At 40.0% G+C, this 16839-nt stretch overlaps 1 protein-coding gene across 14 annotated transcripts in view; it reads left to right on the top strand.

The window, feature by feature from the left end:
• The window catches only part of UBR2 (ubiquitin protein ligase E3 component n-recognin 2), a 143571-nt gene that overhangs the window by 54079 nt on the left and 72653 nt on the right, over nucleotides 1–16839 (top strand). For 13 of the 14 annotated variants that reach the window (XR_011471874.1, XR_011471873.1, XR_011471872.1 and 10 more), the window contains 4 exons: nucleotides 2403–2523; nucleotides 5116–5223; nucleotides 5616–5704; nucleotides 6796–6894. Coding sequence is in view for 10 of the 14 variants with exons in the window: in XM_070418581.1 (XP_070274682.1) it covers nucleotides 2403–2523; nucleotides 5116–5223; nucleotides 5616–5704; nucleotides 6796–6894 (417 nt within the window). In the remaining 4 variants the exon portion in view is untranslated. Of the gene's footprint in view, nucleotides 1–2402; nucleotides 2524–5115; nucleotides 5224–5615; nucleotides 5705–6626; nucleotides 6726–6795; nucleotides 6895–16839 lie in introns of all 14 variants that reach the window. The other variant, XM_070418580.1, reaches the window with a different exon arrangement.

The following is a 16839-nucleotide window of genomic DNA, read 5'->3' as shown; positions in this document are numbered from 1 at the left end:
TTTTGGTATTTACGAAAACATTTTTCTGCCTTCATTAATGTAAAGCCAACATCAGCCAAAAATTACATTTGAAGATAAGTTTCTTGAGCATTGCATTATTGCTTTATCTAATTTTTTAAAGCTGTGTAAGATTAATATAGAAAATGAATGTTTAGATGATATATATTTTCTGCCTTCTTATTTCATCAGAGACATCGACATCTCTAGAAAGTTTTTTGCTTTTTGTCTTGTTTTGTTTTTGATAGGGTTTCACGTTACTTTTTAAGAATTAAACTGGCCTTTAGCACCAAGATTAGAATTCAAGGGAAGTTGTTTCTTGGTACCTTATACCAAGGTATGCTGCATATCTTAATAGCATTTGTTACATGTATTATTTCTCTAAAAGAAAGCATCCCCACATTTAAATTTATTTTAAAAGTTAGCATTTATTGTTTTTAACTATTCCATGTAACTCCATTTTATGCAAAACTTTTTAAAAATAATTTTATATATTGTGAAATGTTTTTAATGTACAGATATAAATAGAGATAATATGATGAACACCTGTGTGTCCACATTATATACATTTTTTATACTTATTTTAAATAAATAAAATAGTATAGTGGCCCCTGTCTTATCCCTTAATCCCATTCCCCTTACTTTTTCCCTGGATATAATTATTTCTATGAATTCATTTTCTCATGCATACCTTTATACTTTATCTTCTAAATATTTTCTTTTTTTAAAATATTAGTGCTTGTAATCTCTGGTGGTATTTGCATAGATACATTCATAATAGAAAATAGAAAGTCCAGAAATAGATACTAATATGAGGAAAATCTAGAAAACCCCAGGTACATCTTAAGGGAGAAGGAGAGCGTCTTTTTTTCTTTTTCTTTTTTTAATTTTATTTTTACTGATTTCAGAGAGGAAGGGAGAGGGAGAGAGAGAGACTCAACAATGATGAGAGAGAACAATTGTTCGGCTGCCTCCTGCTTACCCCCTACTGGGGATCGAGCCCGCAACCTGGGCATGTGCCCTTGACCAGAATTGAGCCCGGGACCCTTCAGTCTGTAGGCCAATCCTCCATCCAATAAGCCAAACTAGCTAGGGCGAAAGATATTCTTAACTAAGACTAGAACCCAATGGAGTTAGAAAAGAAACATTTTATTTGTACTACATAAAAAAATTGCAGCCCTGGCTGGTTTGACTCAGTGGATAGAGCATCGGCCTGCGGACTGAAGGATCCTGGGTTTGATTCCATTAAGAGCACATGCCCGGGTTGCAGGCTCGATTCCCAGTAGGGGCATGCAGGAGGCAGCCAATCAATGATTCTCTCATCATTGATGTTTCCATCTCTCCCTCTCCCTTCTTCTCTGAAATCAATAAAAAAATATTTTTAAAAAATTGCATTGCAAAATATTCCATAAACAAAATCAGTAGATAAATAGTAGATTTAGAAAAATTATTTCTAAAATAGGGTAGACATTTAATGTTTATGATAAACAGCACTCATAGATTATCAAGTAGCGAACAAATAAGGTAGAAAAATGCTCATAAGATAGAAAAAAGTAATCACAACAGAGAAAATGTAGGTGGTCTACATATATGAAACAAGACTCAAACACAGCAGTAATCAGTGAAATGATAGGGAAATTTCATACCCAACAGAATGGAGAAATTAGAGTGATAAAATATCTTTCTGGCAGAGATGCAGAGAATAGGAATACTTGTATAAAAAGAAATTGCAACAGCATTTTTGGAAAACAGTGTAGCATCTATTAAAGTTTTACTTCTAGCAATTTATCCCATAGAATATAAATACCAGTAAGTGTGTGTACAAAGATCCTTAGTTCTGCTTTTTTTGTAGTCACGGAAGACTGAAAACAAATGGAATATGATTGCCCTTCTCTAGAGGATGTTTGAATAAATCCACACCACAGAATATTGAGTCATTAACCAAAAATATCAGTTAACACAAAGATGCACAAGAGTATCCCAGTTTTATAAATCAAAAATCTTTTTTAGTATATACATATGTAATATGTGTAGATGGAGAAACTTTGCAAAGATCTGTATTGATGTGGGTTATGGAGATGGGATTAAATGGGAGGCAAGAAATGGTTTAAACAGAAGTGAAGGGGGACATGTTAAATAAAAAGTTGTGATGGCCTAAAGAGACATTTCTACAAAAAAAAAAAATACAAATTGCCAATAAGCACATGAAAACATGCTCAACGTTACTAATCCTTAGGGAAATGCAAATAAAAACCACAATGAGATACCACTTCATACCCATTAGGATGGTTAATATAAACAAAATAAAATAACAGTTTGTCGTTATATGAAATAAAAATATTAACTTTTTTCCTATAAAATAGCCTTTTTAAGTTTGTTTTTTCATCCTGCCATTTCTTTTTAAGAGGAATACCAGTAGACAGACAAAGCCACTTAAAGTTCAAGTTATGCATTCGTCTATTGTTGCGCATCAGAATTTTGGTTTGAAACTTTTGTCTTGGCTGGGAAGCATTATTGGATATTCAGGTAGGTTCATAAAAACTGGTGCTCCTTGACTGAAAAATGAGCTCATGTGTGCCCTTGCAAAACTGTTTTGAAAAAAATACCAAGTGAAAGACTTTTTTGCTTTAATTTCACATTTTAAAATACCATCTCAGAATATCTTTATGCACAGAAAAACCTTTGTTTCTCCAATTTTGATCCACGGGATTCTTTTTATATGCATACAAAGGATTTTGTGTTTAAATTAATGCAGGACACATGTGTTTTAACAATTATAAATGACTTTAATATGCTAATGAAATCTAAATCTCACAACTTGATAAAGAACCTTTTTTTTATTTTTTTTATTTTTATTTTTTTTAAAAATATATTTTATTGATTTTTTACAGAGAGGAAGGGAGAGAGATAGAGAGTTAGAAACATCGATGAGAGAGAAACATCGATCAGCTGCCTCCTGCACATATCCAACTGGGGATGTGCCCGCAACCAAGGTACATGCCCTGGACCGGAATCGAACCTGGGACCTTTCAGTCCGCAGGCAGACGCTCTATCCACTGAGCCAAACCGGTTTTGGCAAGAACCTTTTTTTTTTTAAAAAAGGAGTACCTGTAGAACTCTCTCACTTAGCAAGCTAGAAAATGCTACTGTGAATAAAACCTAAATGGTTAGCAGTTTAAAGGATAATACACCAATCTTGATATCTTTGTTTTAACTCCTGCAACTTTTGGTTACCAGTAATTTGCAACTGTGAAAATTTGCAAATTTGAAGTTACTAATTTAGTTCTTTGTTTTTCCACAGTATACAAATTAGATAATCTTTTTTTTTTTTTTTTTTTTTTTTTTTTTTTTTTTTTTTTTTAGATAATCTTTTTGATGTAATGGTAACAGAATTAGAGCCCTCTGTTCAATGCCAAAAATACAAGTTTGGTGTATAACATTAAAGAGTAAAACAGGAATAGATGAGAGCTATCTACATACTGTTCTTCAGGCAAGAGAGGAGGTTTGGATAAGTGACATTCTGATATGTATTACTATAAAGAAAATTTCTGAAACATGTATTGAAATGCTGTTTAAAAGAGCATTGCCACACTGAACTGACAGGTGAAAAAACAAGGTGTGGATATTTAAGAGAACATGCTTGCTTGACTTATAAATATCTTTCCAATTATTTTTCTTAATCTCATTTTTTTTAATCCTCACCTGAGGATATGTTTATTGATTTTATTTTTTTATACTTTTATTGATTTCAGAGAGGAAGGGGGGGGGTGGAGAGAGAGAAAGAAACATCAATGATGAGAGAGAATCATTGATTGGCTGCCTCCTACAAGCCCCCACTGGGGATTGTGCCACAATCTGGGCTTGTACCCTGCCTGGAATTGAACCATGACCTCCTGGTTCATACGTCGATGCTTAATGACTGAGCCATGCCAGCTGTCCTATTTTATTGATTTTAGAAGGGAGAGAGAAAGAGGAACATAGATGTGAGAGGGAAACATCCATCAGTTGCCTCCTGTATGTGCCCTGACTGGGAATCGAACCCTCAACCTTTTAGAGCACGGGATGATGCTCCAATCAACTGAGCTACCTGGCCGGAGCTCTTACCCTCATTTCTTAAGTTTTGATGTTTTGCATTGGATACCTTTATGCCAAGTAGGTGCTATAGTAAAAATTCTGTTTTTTCTAATTATTTGCATGCTTGTAGAATTCTGAAAATAGTAATTTTAATTATAAAATATGAAACAAAAAGGTATTAAAGTTTTGGTTATGTTAATGCTTATATCAATATTTGAGCAACTTTTTTTTAAGTTTAGTATTTAGAGGATGTAGGAATTTTTTTTCCAGGGCCTGTCACATAGTAGGTCCACATAGATAGGTACACAGACACAGTGAATTTTTGTTTAATGGTGAACATTTCGCATGGCATTAATAAAAAGAACTGGTATATGTTACAGCACTGAAGTCATCCCTTCTTTTAATTGGTAGTACAATTTTGCTATAATATCATTTAATTAACGTTGGTGTTTGAAGAACTATGATTATTTCAGTGGGAGTTTTTTTGTATTCTTTGCTCTTTAAATTCTTTAGTTGTTGTTAATCCTCACCTGAAGATATTTTTTCCATTGATTTTAGAGAGAGTGGAAAGGAGGGAAGGAGGGGATTTGGAGAGAGAGAGAAACATTGATTTAAGAGAGATACATCAATTGGTTGCCTCCTGCATGCGTCCTGGGGCCAGGGATGGAACCTGCAACCCAAGTACATGCCCTTGACTGGGAATCAAACCTGAGACCCTTCAGTGCACAGGATGACGTTCCAACCACTGAGCAACCCCAGCTGGGCTGCTCTTTAAATTCTTTACAGCATAAGAAGTCATTGCCTTTCTGATAGGCATATATATTTTGATGTTCCTGAATAAGAGTCTGTATAATGCAAGATTTGGAATTTTTCTCCTTTTTATGAAAATGTTAATAAAATTGTTAATATGTTTACTTTTTCTGATTTAGTTTAACCTTTAATAAGAACATGTAAAACTTCATAGATTTATTTGAACAGTTTTACTAAAATTTTAGTTTAATATTGGAAGTTACTATTTCATGACTACTTTTCTTCCTGTTTAAGATGGCCTTCGCCGAATTTTATGTCAAGTTGGTTTACAAGAAGGGCCAGATGGTGAAAATTCTTCTCTCGTGGATAGATTGATGCTCAATGATTCCAAATTGTGGAAAGGTGAGTCTCTTAACTACTTTTAAGGTATAGAGGAACCTATATAGGTAACTGGGATGTAAGTTCTCTTCTTCTTTTTTATTTTTTTCATTTGGGAAAGTATTTAAATAAGTATGGTTTTTCAAATTAGCATATGCAGTCTATTCTTTGGGAAAAAACAAACAGATTCTGGGGTCCATGACCCAAATTAAATAGCCTTTATATTTTGTTAGAATCTATATTTAGAAAAGCCTATTTTTTTTTTTTTAAAGAAGCAGGTTATAAATATTTTACAGTAAGGAACACGTAGTTTTGCTCTTGAGTTTTAAAATATAGTTGTCCATATAAAACTTGGGGAATATAATTTTTGGCTTCTTTTATATATCCTTCTCTTATATCTGCTCCCTTTGTAAAAGGTGCTAGGAGTGTGTATCATCAGTTGTTCATGAGCAGTCTACTTATGGATTTGAAATACAAGAAACTGTTTGCTGTTCGATTTGCAAAGGTAAGTCATTTCTCAGACTTGAAGATTAACAAAATCATCAGGTTGTATACAGAGTAACTATTGCCCATGATTATATCTAGCCTTTGTAAAATTGGCAGCTCGAGTCAGTGTGTTGCTTTTAAATTCTAAGAAACTTCATAAATGATCTTTTTATCTTTTATCAATAGAATAAAATTCAGTGAGGCTTTTCTTGTTCATTGTCTGCCATGGTAATGTGAATATCCATCTATACTGTATGTATGATATGAAACGATAAATGAAAATTTAAACCTATCCTATTGTGAATTATGGTATTATTTCTATTAAATTTTATACAAGGAAGATCTCATCTTAGTTGAAACCATGTGTATATATGGATGTAATTTAAAAATCATGAACTCTAGATTATTGATATTGTTGAATTCTGTTCTTCTTTTTAACAGCATGTGATTAAGCTAACGGCTATTTCTTTTTATTATTTATCTAAATTAGGTGTTCTTAACCAAGGAAGTGTGTAAGAATCATTGGGAAGTTTTTTCAAAATATATGTGTTTGTGTTCTATTCTCAAATCTGCTAAAGCAGATTCACCAGGAATGGGGCCCGAGCACTTTTACTTTGAAAGAGCCATCAGGTGATTCTGATATACACCCAGAAGTAATACAGTCTGGTTTTATCAGTGATGGTGCTAAGCGCTATGGTGTAGCCCCACTATATCCCAGGATATTACTCCTGTTTCAGCTCATAAACTGCCATTTGTGTTTGAACGGATTGTCCAGTGAGTCAATATTTATACACACTTTATTTAGTAGAAATTATTCCAGTTATCATTCTTACGTGTCAGTGAGTGTTATCTCATTGACACCTCCAGCACTGAATTTTCATTATTATCCTTAACCATTTGGTCAACGTGGATTAGAGGTGAATCTCCCCCTTGTTGTTTAGAATTACCAGCAGTTGCAGAGAGATTTTATGGAGGATGATCACGAGCGAGCAGTGTCCGTGACTGCTCTGTCTGTCCAGTTCTTCACCGCACCTACTCTGGTGAGTAGTGCTTGCCTTTTCTTTGTAACTGATAGCTGGCACTCCTTGCCTTTTTTTGCCTTCTTAATAGAACTATGAGCGTTTGCAGAGTGATTATGTGACAGATGACCACGACAGAGAGTTTTCAGTCGCAGACCTCTCGGTTCAGATATTCACAGTTCCTTCACTTGTAAGTACTGAAAGACTAAGAAGAATTTTTTTGTTTTCCATTACTAAAAGTAAAGCCTTAAAATAATAGAGAACTAAGATCTGTATGTTCCTCAATAGAATAATATTTTATTAATGGGTGATGAGACTTCAGATACCTTCAACCATACTAGAACATATCCTCAAATATGTAATCTGGAGAGAAAAAGTAATTTACCTTAATCTGTACTATCTCGTAGTACTTCTCTGAGGTTTTGAACTGAGGAGTTAAAATTAAGCTGATTAGTCCATTAGAAACAGACAGCTTGTGTATATAATCTTACATTTTGAGAAGTCCCTTCCCCTTATTAAGATAAGGCAATAGAATCAATGATGACAAAAAGAAGAAGAAAGAAAGTAGGAAAGGGGAAATAATGAGCAGAAATTAATAAAACAAAGTAAATGTTCAAAAGAGAAAAATCAAAACAACCAAAAGTTGGTACTTTGAAAAGACCAGAAAAGAGGGATAGATCTCTATTAAGACTAATAAGAGAAACAGAAAATTTTAAATTTAAACAAAACTAGATCTTACAGATATTGAATCCTATATAATAAAGAGCTAATATGCAAATGGTCCTCACGCCTTCACACCGTAACGGCTCAGACACTCAACACTGGGGAAAGAGGAATGGGGACCAGCCAGGCACAAATGAGCTCACAAGAGAGGAATGGGGACCAACCAGGCACAAATGAGTTCAGGAGAGAGGAATGTGGACCACCCAGGCTGTGGCCGCAGAGAGGGACAAGCCACCTGCCCCGCAGTCCCAGGCGCCAGTGGCTATACCTGTGCCTGGCCCGGGAGAGGGACAAGCTGCCCGCCCCGCAGTCCTGGGCACCTGCGGCTGCGGCCCGGGCGAAGCCAGCCCAGGTCCTGGGTGCCTGCAACCAGCCAGAGGAGGGAATCCTAGGTCCCAGGTGCGGGGCGAGGCAGAGGCGGTTAGGGGCGATCAGGCTGGTAGGGGAGCAATTAGGGGCGAGCAGGCAAGCAGGCAGGCGAGTGGTTAGGAGCCAGCGGCCTCAGATTGCAAGAGGCAGTTGGACATCCCCCAAAGGGTCCCAGATTGGAAAGTACGCAGGCCGAGCTGAGGGAACCCCCCTCCCCCACATGAATTTTGTGCACTGGGCCTCTAGTAGAAAACAAAATGAGGACCAACTTAATAAAATTAGAAATTTAGATGAAATGAGATGAAATTCCCAAGAAAAAACACAAGTTATGAAAAGAAAAAACAAATTGAAATTTTTAATTAGTATAAAAATCTCATAAAGAAATCCCTAGGCTAAAATGGCTGCACTGGGGAATTCTTCTAAATATTTAAGAAAGAAATAACATCTATCTTACATAAGTTTTTCTGAAGACAGAGAAAGAGAATGTACTTGCCAATTTAATTGAGTCCTCTGTAATCTTTATACCAAAACCCAACAAGGCAATTATAAGAAAAGAAAATTACCACAAATGAGGTCACACAAATTGAATCAAGTAACATTTTTTTAAAAAGGTAATACATCACAACCAGAAGTAGTATAACATTTGAAAAAAATCAATTGAAATAATTCACCTTATTTAACAAACAAAAAGGAGGGGGAAAATGGTATCAAATGCTTTTCCTGAATTCATGAAAATTAAACACTTATTCATGAATTAAGACAAATAAAAATACCTCATAGCAAACTAGGAACGAAAGGGAAAGTCTTTAATCTGATAAAGGATCTAAAGCCAAAACAGAAAGTAAAAACCCAAAGCAAACATTTTATGTAATGGTGAAATATTAAAAGCTTTCCCCTGAGATCAGGAATGTGAAAACATTTTGCTTTTCAGGGTGACTAACATTCTTTTTGTTATTTCTTGAGATATTTAAATTATTGACTTTCAGCCTTTCTTTTCTGATAAGCACTTAGGGCTTAAGTTTTCATCTAAACAATGTTTTGAGCTGCATCCCACAATTTTATGTCATATTTTTATTATTTAGTTCATAAAACCAAGTTCCTTTGTGATTTCTTCTTTAACCTATTTTTTTCTTCTTTGTGATTATTCTTTTTAGAAGTATATTGCTAAATTTTGAAACATTTGGGCATTTTCTAATAATTTTGTTATGAATTTCTAACTTAATTTCACTGTGGTTAGAGAACATACTCTGATTCTTGTCCTTTGGAATTTGTTGAGACTTGACTTTATGGCCCAGAATGTTGTCAGCTTTGGTAAATATTCAATGTGGACTTGAAAGCAAAGAATATTCTCTTATTATTGGGCATAGTATTTATATATGTCACTTAGGTCAAGTTTGTTCATTTTTATTGTGTAAGTCTTTTATATACTCACTTTTTTTTATCTACTTGTTCTGTGAACTATCAAAGCATGTTAATAATCTCCCACAATGATTGTTGATTTCTCTCCTTTTACTTCTTGTTGCTTTGTATATCTTAGCAGTGTGATTGATTGAATATATACAAATTTGAAATTATACTTTCCAAATTGAGCCTTTTATGTATGAACTAGAGGCCCGGTGCATGAAATTTGTGCACAGTTAGGGTACGTAGGCCTGGCCAGCAATCAGGGCCAATTGGGGCCTTCCGGTTGCTGGCCGGGGCCTCCCTTCCCCGGCTACTGGCTCTCGGCTGCCAGCTGGGGCCTTCCTTCATTCTGCACCGCCCTCTGGTGGTCAGCACACATCATAGCGAGTGATCAAACTCCCGAGGGGACACTTTGCATATTAGCCTTTTATATATATAGACTAGAGGCCCGGTGCACAAAAATTTGTGCACTCGGGGGGGTGGGGAGGGGGGTCCCTCAGCCCGGCCTGTGCCCTCTCCCAGTCTGGGACCCCTCGGGAGATAACGACCTGCTGGCTTAGGCCTGCTCCTGGGTGGCAGAGGGCAGGCCCAATTCCTAAGTGCAGCCCCTGGTCAGGCTCAGAGCAGGGCCGATTGGGGAGTTGGGGCGCTGCCCCGTCATGCACAGAGCAGGGCGGATCGGGAGGTTGCGATGCCACCCTCAGTCACACTCAGGGTAGGGCCAATTAGGGGGTTGGGGCACCGCCCCCTGTCACACTCAAGGCAGGGTCGATGGGGAGGTTGCGGCGCCACACCCTGTCATGCACAGAGCAGGGCCAATCAGAGGGTTGGGGCGCTGCCCCCTGTCACTCACAGAGCAGGGCCCATCAGGGAGTTGGGGCACTGCCCCCTGTCACTCACAGAGCAGGGCCCATCAGGGGGTTGGGGCTCCGTACCCTGTCACGCACAGAGTAGGGCCGATAGGGGAGTTAGGGCACCACCCCCTGTCACACACAGAACAGGGCGGATCAGGGGGTTGGGGCGCCGCCCTCTATCACCCACAGAGCAGGGCTGATCAGGGGGTTGGGGCGCCGCCACTGTCACACTCAGGGCAGGGCCGGTGGGGAGGTTATGGCTCTACCCTGTCACACACAGAGCAGGGTCCGTGGGGGGGGGGGGGGGGTGGGTTGGGGCGCCGCACCCTGTCACATACAGAGCTGCAGGGCGATCAGGGGGTTTGGGCACTGCCCCCTGTCACGCTGATCCCGGTGCTGGGAGGCAGATTACCGTTTTACTATATAGGATAGAGGCCTGGGGGCCGGCTGGTTTGCCCTAAAGGGTGTCCTGGATCAGGGTGGGGGTCCCCACTGGGGTGCCTGGCCAGTCTGGGTGAGGGGCTGAGGGCTGCTTTCAGGCTGGCGGTTGTTGACTGAAGCTCCCAACTGCTCCTTTTTTTTCTCTTTTTTAAATTTTATTCTGGGCCAGCTTTAGCTCTGGCTCTAGCTTTGAGGCTTCCGCTGCTGAAAGAAGGTATCTGGTTTGTTTCGGTTCTATAATCGAAACAATGTATAACTCCAGCTCTGAGATCCCGGCCTTCTATATTTGTTAGAATGTTTCAAACTGCCAGCTCAAAGGCCGGCAAGTGAGGCGGGGAACGTTGGAGTCTGCAGTCACTGCAGCAAGCAAGCCTCATGTTCGCTTCCAGCTGCCTGGCTGCCGGCCGCCATCTTGGCTGACAGTTAATTTGCATAAGGATATGCTGATTAGCCAATGGGAAGGGTAGCGGTCGTACACTAATTACCATGTTTCTCTTTTATTAGTGTAGATTATATCTTTTCATCTCAAACCATAGTTCTGGCCTTGAAGTCTAATGTATCTGATATTATAGCATCAACTGGTTTCTTTTGGGTAGTGTTTGCATAATGTATATTTTCCATTGCTATATTTCTTACGTTTCTATACCCTTCTATTTAAGTTGAATTGCTTATAAAAAGCATGTATTTGGGTTTTGTTGTTTATCTAATCTAACACTCTTAATATTTTAGTTTTCTGCACACTCAATATAATTACCCATATATTTGGATTTATATTTACCACCTTATGATTTTTTTTTGTTTAACCCACCTATCTTGTTTCTTTTTCTCTCCTTTTTTACCTTCTTTTGGATTAAATATTTATTTTTTATTTTTCCTTTTATTAATTTGTTACTTGTACATTGATTTAATACTTTTAATACTCTAGAGAAGTTTTATTCAAAGTGTCAGTTATGAAAAGATAAACAATTTGTACCAGAACATGAAACACACATTACTGCTTTCAGCAGAAATCTTGCTATGGCCCTAGCCCAGCCGTGGGCAAACTACAGCCCGTGGGCTGTATCCGGCCCGTTTGAAATGAATAAAACCAAAAAAAAAAAAAAGATCGTACCCTTTTATGTAATGATGTTTACTTTGAATTTATATTAGTTCGCACAAACACTCCATCCATGCTTTTGTTCCGGCCCTCCGGTCCAGTTTAAGAACCCATTGTGGCCCTCGAGTCAAAAAGTTTGCCCACCCCTGCCCTAGCCGGTATTGCTCAGTGGTCAGCCCGAACACCAAAGGGTCTCAGGTTCAATTCCAGATCAAGGGCACATACCTGGGTTTCAGGTTAGATCCCCAGAAAACTGGAATGCATGCAGGACGCAACCAATCAATATATGCCCCCCCCCCGCCCCCCCCCCCCCACCCCCGCTATCTTCCTTTCTCTCCTTAAAATATTTTTTTTAAGAAAAATCTTGATATGAAAAGTAATGTCAACTGAACAGTTATAAGTAGTTGATTTTATCTTGTTGCCATCTTCTCATCACAACTGGCAACAAGCAGTTTTTGGGTTGCTGGTCTGTGGACCATATTTTGAGTAGCATTGCCCTGGAGGTTATGACATGCATCCTAATTGTAGTCAAACACCACATTTCTGCCTCTTAAGAGTAGAAGTCTAGATTCTCCACTCAGCTTTTGTGGGTGTCAATGGGAATAGAGCCTCAATTTATTTCTGTGGTGGTTGACTAGAGTGGAGGGGTTATTATCTGAAAGTTTTGTTTTGTTAAGTTATTCCTTTCCTGTGGCTAGAGAGAGCAGGCTTTTATCAGGGCATTTTTAAAAAGAAATTTTTTAAGTCTGTTCTCATTAGTGTTTGCAGATTGTCAGCTTCTTCAGCTCTGGGATATATGAAGTGAAAACAAAGAACTCTACCATGTCATTCCTTGGATTCTGAGGTCCCTAGCCAGTATACCTTCTCTCTGCTTTTCAGAGTCTTTGGTGTTACTTTTGCATATAATGTCCAGAGTTTTTAGTTGTACTTAGTGGGAAGACTAGAGAAAAGTACATCTATTCCATCTTCCCTGAACCCTAAAGTGAAAGTTGTTGTTTTTTTAAAAATGCATTCCAAAACAAAACAAAAACTATCTATCTATATATATAGATACACACACACACACACACACACACACACACACACACACAGTGGCCAGATTATTATGACCACCTGACGTTTGTAGGCAAATTAGCTATAATTTCACGCTGAAGTTGCTAGAGGGCCAGACCATTATAAATAGGGAAGCGGTTGTTTACCACAACAGTAGAAGTGATTTTTTTCTGAAGATATGGATAAACAACGTGATTTAACAGCCTTTGAACATGGGATATATATATATATAGTATATCTATATGTATAAAGAGCCAGGGGCCATCACATCTGAAACAACCGAACGGACAACCAAATAGGCTGAGTGGGGTGACAAGGCTGGCAGGGGGGTTAGTGAGGGACAACCAAATGACTGAGCAGCAGGCTGCGTGGGGCAACCAGGCCGGCAGGAGGGTTAGTGAGGGACGACCAAACAACTGAATACCAGGCTGCGTGAGGCAGCCAGGCCGGCAGGGGGTTAGTGAGGGATGACCAAGCTGGCAGGGGGTGGCAATTGGGGGCGACCAGGCCGGCAGGGGGGTTAGTGAGGGACGACCAAGCCGACAGGGGGGTGGCAGTTGGGGCCACCAGGTTGGCGGGGGGTGGAGGCAGTGAGGGGTGACCATGCTGGCAGGGGGGGCAGTTGGGGCAACCACGCTGGCAGAGGGTGGCAATTGGGGGCAACCAGGCTGGCAGGGGTGGTAGGGGCGACCAGGTCGGCAGAGGGGGGCTGTTGGGGGGACCAAGTCGGCCCCGGGGGGGGGGGGGGGCAGTAAGAGGCGACCAGGCTGGCAGGGGGCAGTAAGGGGCAATGATGCTGGTGGGGGAGGCAGTTAGGGGCGGCCAGGCCGGCAGGAGGGACAGTTAGGGGCAATCAGATCGGCAGGCAGAGGTGGTTAGGGGTGATCAGGCTGGCATGGGCGCCAGTTAGGGGTGATCAGGCAGGCAGGCAGGTGAGCAGTTAGGAGCCAGCAGTCCTATATTGTGAGAGGGATGTCTGACTGCCAGTTTAGGCCTGATCCTAAGGGGACCCAGATAGGAGAGGGTGCAGGTTGGGCTGAGAGGGCCCCCCCCCCCCCCCATGCACGAATTTCATGTACCAGGCCTCTAGTATATATATAAAAGCCTAAGTGACCATTCAACTGGTAGCTATGACACGCACTGACCACCAGGGAGCAGATGCTCCGACTGGTAGGTTAGCTTGCTGCTGGAGTCTGGCTGATCAGGACTGAGCAAAACAGGCCGGACATGCCCTGGAGCCCTCCCGCAGTCCCTCCCTGGCCCTGATCATGCACCAGTGTGAGGGACCCCACTAGTGCACGAATCCATGCACTGGGCCTCTAGTAAATAAATGAAATAAATTAATAAAAAATGCATTTCAGCCCTAGCTGGTTTGGCTCAGTGGATAGAGCATCGACCTGCGGACTGAAGGGGCCCAGGTTTGATTCCAGCCGAGGGCATATGCCTGGGTTGCAGGCTCAATCCCCAGTATGGGGGTATTCAGGAGGCAGCCAATCAATGATTCTCTCTAATCATTGATGTTTCTGTCTCTCTCTTCCTCTCCCTTCCTTTCTGAAATCAGTAAAAATATATATATTTTTAAAAATGCATTCCAGTTTTCTGGTGAAACTCTTTATCTTTTCCTAAGTTTCCTGAATATGTAAATCATAGCTATTTTCAAATCATTGTCTAAGAATACCATTATATGATTATCTATAGTTTTGTTCCTATTGCTTGATTTTTTTTATTAATATTTACCCCTTTTCATTTTCAGTCATTTGGAATGCCTAAAAACACTTTACTGACACTTATCTTAGATCTCAGCAGTTTTACTGTGATTTACCTAGATATGGTTTTCTTTATATTTGTAAATATTGTAATTTTTAGATATTAAATCTCTAGTCTGGTGCCTTTCCACTTTTCAAAATTTTGGAGCCATTCTCTCTTCAAATATGATTTCTGCCCCATTCTCTCTTTCTTGTTGCCTTTTTTATATGTTTTTGTTGATTTTAGAGAAAGTGGAAGGGAGAGGGAGAAAGAGAGAGAGTAAAACAGCAATTTGCTTCCTCCTGCACCCCCCCTTACTGGGGATCAAGCCCACAACTCGGGCATGTGCCAGGAATCGAACCGGCAGCCTTTTGGTGCATGTGACAACACTCAGCCAACTGAGCCACACCAGCCAGGGCTCTCATTGCCTTTTTTTTTTTCTCATTGCCTTTTGACTAAACATTGCTTATTTAAAAATTATACACACAGCATGATATCTTTCTCTCAAGAATGTTCCCCTTAATGTTGTTAGGCAGAGTGAGGCTGATCACCGTAGTTCTATAAGGAATTAACATGACTCAAGATTGTTTTGGCAACACTCTTATTTCTGATTTATTCTCACCCTTGGAACATAACCTTTAAGGGTCCCCAGTTTAGAGCCTGGAGTGTTCATTAGAGTTCCTCCCTTCTATAAGGTCCTGAACTCTAGTCCTGTTTAATCAGCATAGTAAGACTGCCATATCTGGGAATGTAGACTAGTGCAGCCACTATAGAAAACAGTATGGAGGTTCCTCAAAAAAATTAAAAAGAACTGCCTTTTGACCCAACAATCCCACTTCTGAGAATATATCCTAAGAATCCCAAAACACCAATTACAATGAATATATGCATCCCTATATTTATAGCAGCATTATTTATAATAGAACTAACCCAAGTGCCCATCAGCAGATCCTATATAATAAAAAGCTAATATGCTAATTAGACTGGATGGTGGAACAACCTTCCAGGCGACCTTCCAGAGCCACCAGTGGGCGGGGGGTGGGGAGATGTGAGGCAACTGGGGCTGCGAGGATCTACTCTTGCACGAATTTTGTGCATCGGGCCTCTAGTGAGTGGATAACAAAGCTATGGTACATTTGCACAATGGAATACTGCATGGCTGAAAAAAAAAAAAGAGGAACTCTTACCTTTTGCAACAGTGTGGATGGACTTGGAGAGCGAAATAAGCCAGTCAGAGAAAGACACATACCATATGATCTCACTAATATGTGGTATCTACTGAACAAAATAAACTGACGAACAAAATGAAACCAGATACATGGAACAGACTGGCCATTGCCTGAGGGGAGGAGGCTGGATAAAGAAGGTGAAGGGATTAGCTTAAGAACATATATGCATACTTCATGGATACCGAAAATAGTTTTGTGAAGGCAAAGGTGGGAAGAGGTGGGCAGAGGGGCAGGGAGAGAGGGACACCTCTAATAATATCAATATTAAACTTTTTTTTATAAGCCTGGCAGGTGTGGCTTAGTGGTTGAGTGTTGACCTATGAACCAGGAGATCATGGTTCAATTTCCTGTCAGGGCACATGCCTGGGTTGTGGGCTCGATCCCCAGTAGGGGCCGTGCAGGAGGCAGCCAATTAGTGATTCTCTCTCATCATTGATGTTTCTATCTCTCTCCCTTCCTCTCTTAAATCAATAAAAATATTTTTTAAAAAGAAAATGGATGTAATTTATTAAAAAGATTTTTAATAAACAATTTTTTTAAAAGACTGCCACATCACTGCTTTGCTCTACTAGGCTTTCTGCTCGCTCTTCTTAGATTTCTAGCCTGCTTAACTTCAGAATTTTGCACGTCATAAGGGGAAAACTGGAAGAAAGTTGGACGTGGTTCCCACCTTTCTGTTCTTTTTGAACTCTTAACAGGTTTTCCCCCCCTGTTATTAGCAGCTCTGTCACACTCCTGGGATCTTCAATCCCATCTTGCTCCACTCCCAGAGGAGACAAATGTTGAGGGAAAAGTAGTTGCAGAATTGTTGGCTCACCTCCCTCTGCCACCACCCTTCTCCATGATTTTATCTACTGCAATCCTTGTCGGCTCAGCAGCTCTCTAGTAATTTTAAACTTCTGTTTTTAAAGAATGTTGTAAGAACATCCCTTTAGTTTTGTTTTTGTTTTTTAAAATATGTTTTATTGATTTTTAGAGAGAAAGGCAGGGAGAGGAATAGAAAGAAATATCAATAAGAAAGAAACATCATCGATTGTCTGCCTCATGCACACCCCCTACTGGGGATAAAGCCTAAAACCCCTGGCATGTGTCCTGACCAGGAATTGAACCAGTGACCTCTAGGTTCATGGGTCAATGCTCAACCATTGAGCCACACTGGCTGGACTCCAAACTCTTCTTTTCATTGACCTTTTCTAGTTCTTGGTAGAAATGGTGGTCAG

The sequence above is a fragment of the Myotis yumanensis genome, unplaced genomic scaffold (genome assembly GCF_028538775.1).
Source record: "Myotis yumanensis isolate MYYU_CA2020_CCGP unplaced genomic scaffold, mMyoYum1.0.hap1 SCAF_6, whole genome shotgun sequence".
NCBI lineage: Eukaryota > Metazoa > Chordata > Mammalia > Chiroptera > Vespertilionidae > Myotis > Myotis yumanensis.
The sequence above is the reverse complement of the archived record's forward strand: the minus strand, read 5'-3'. Positions and strand labels throughout refer to the sequence as shown.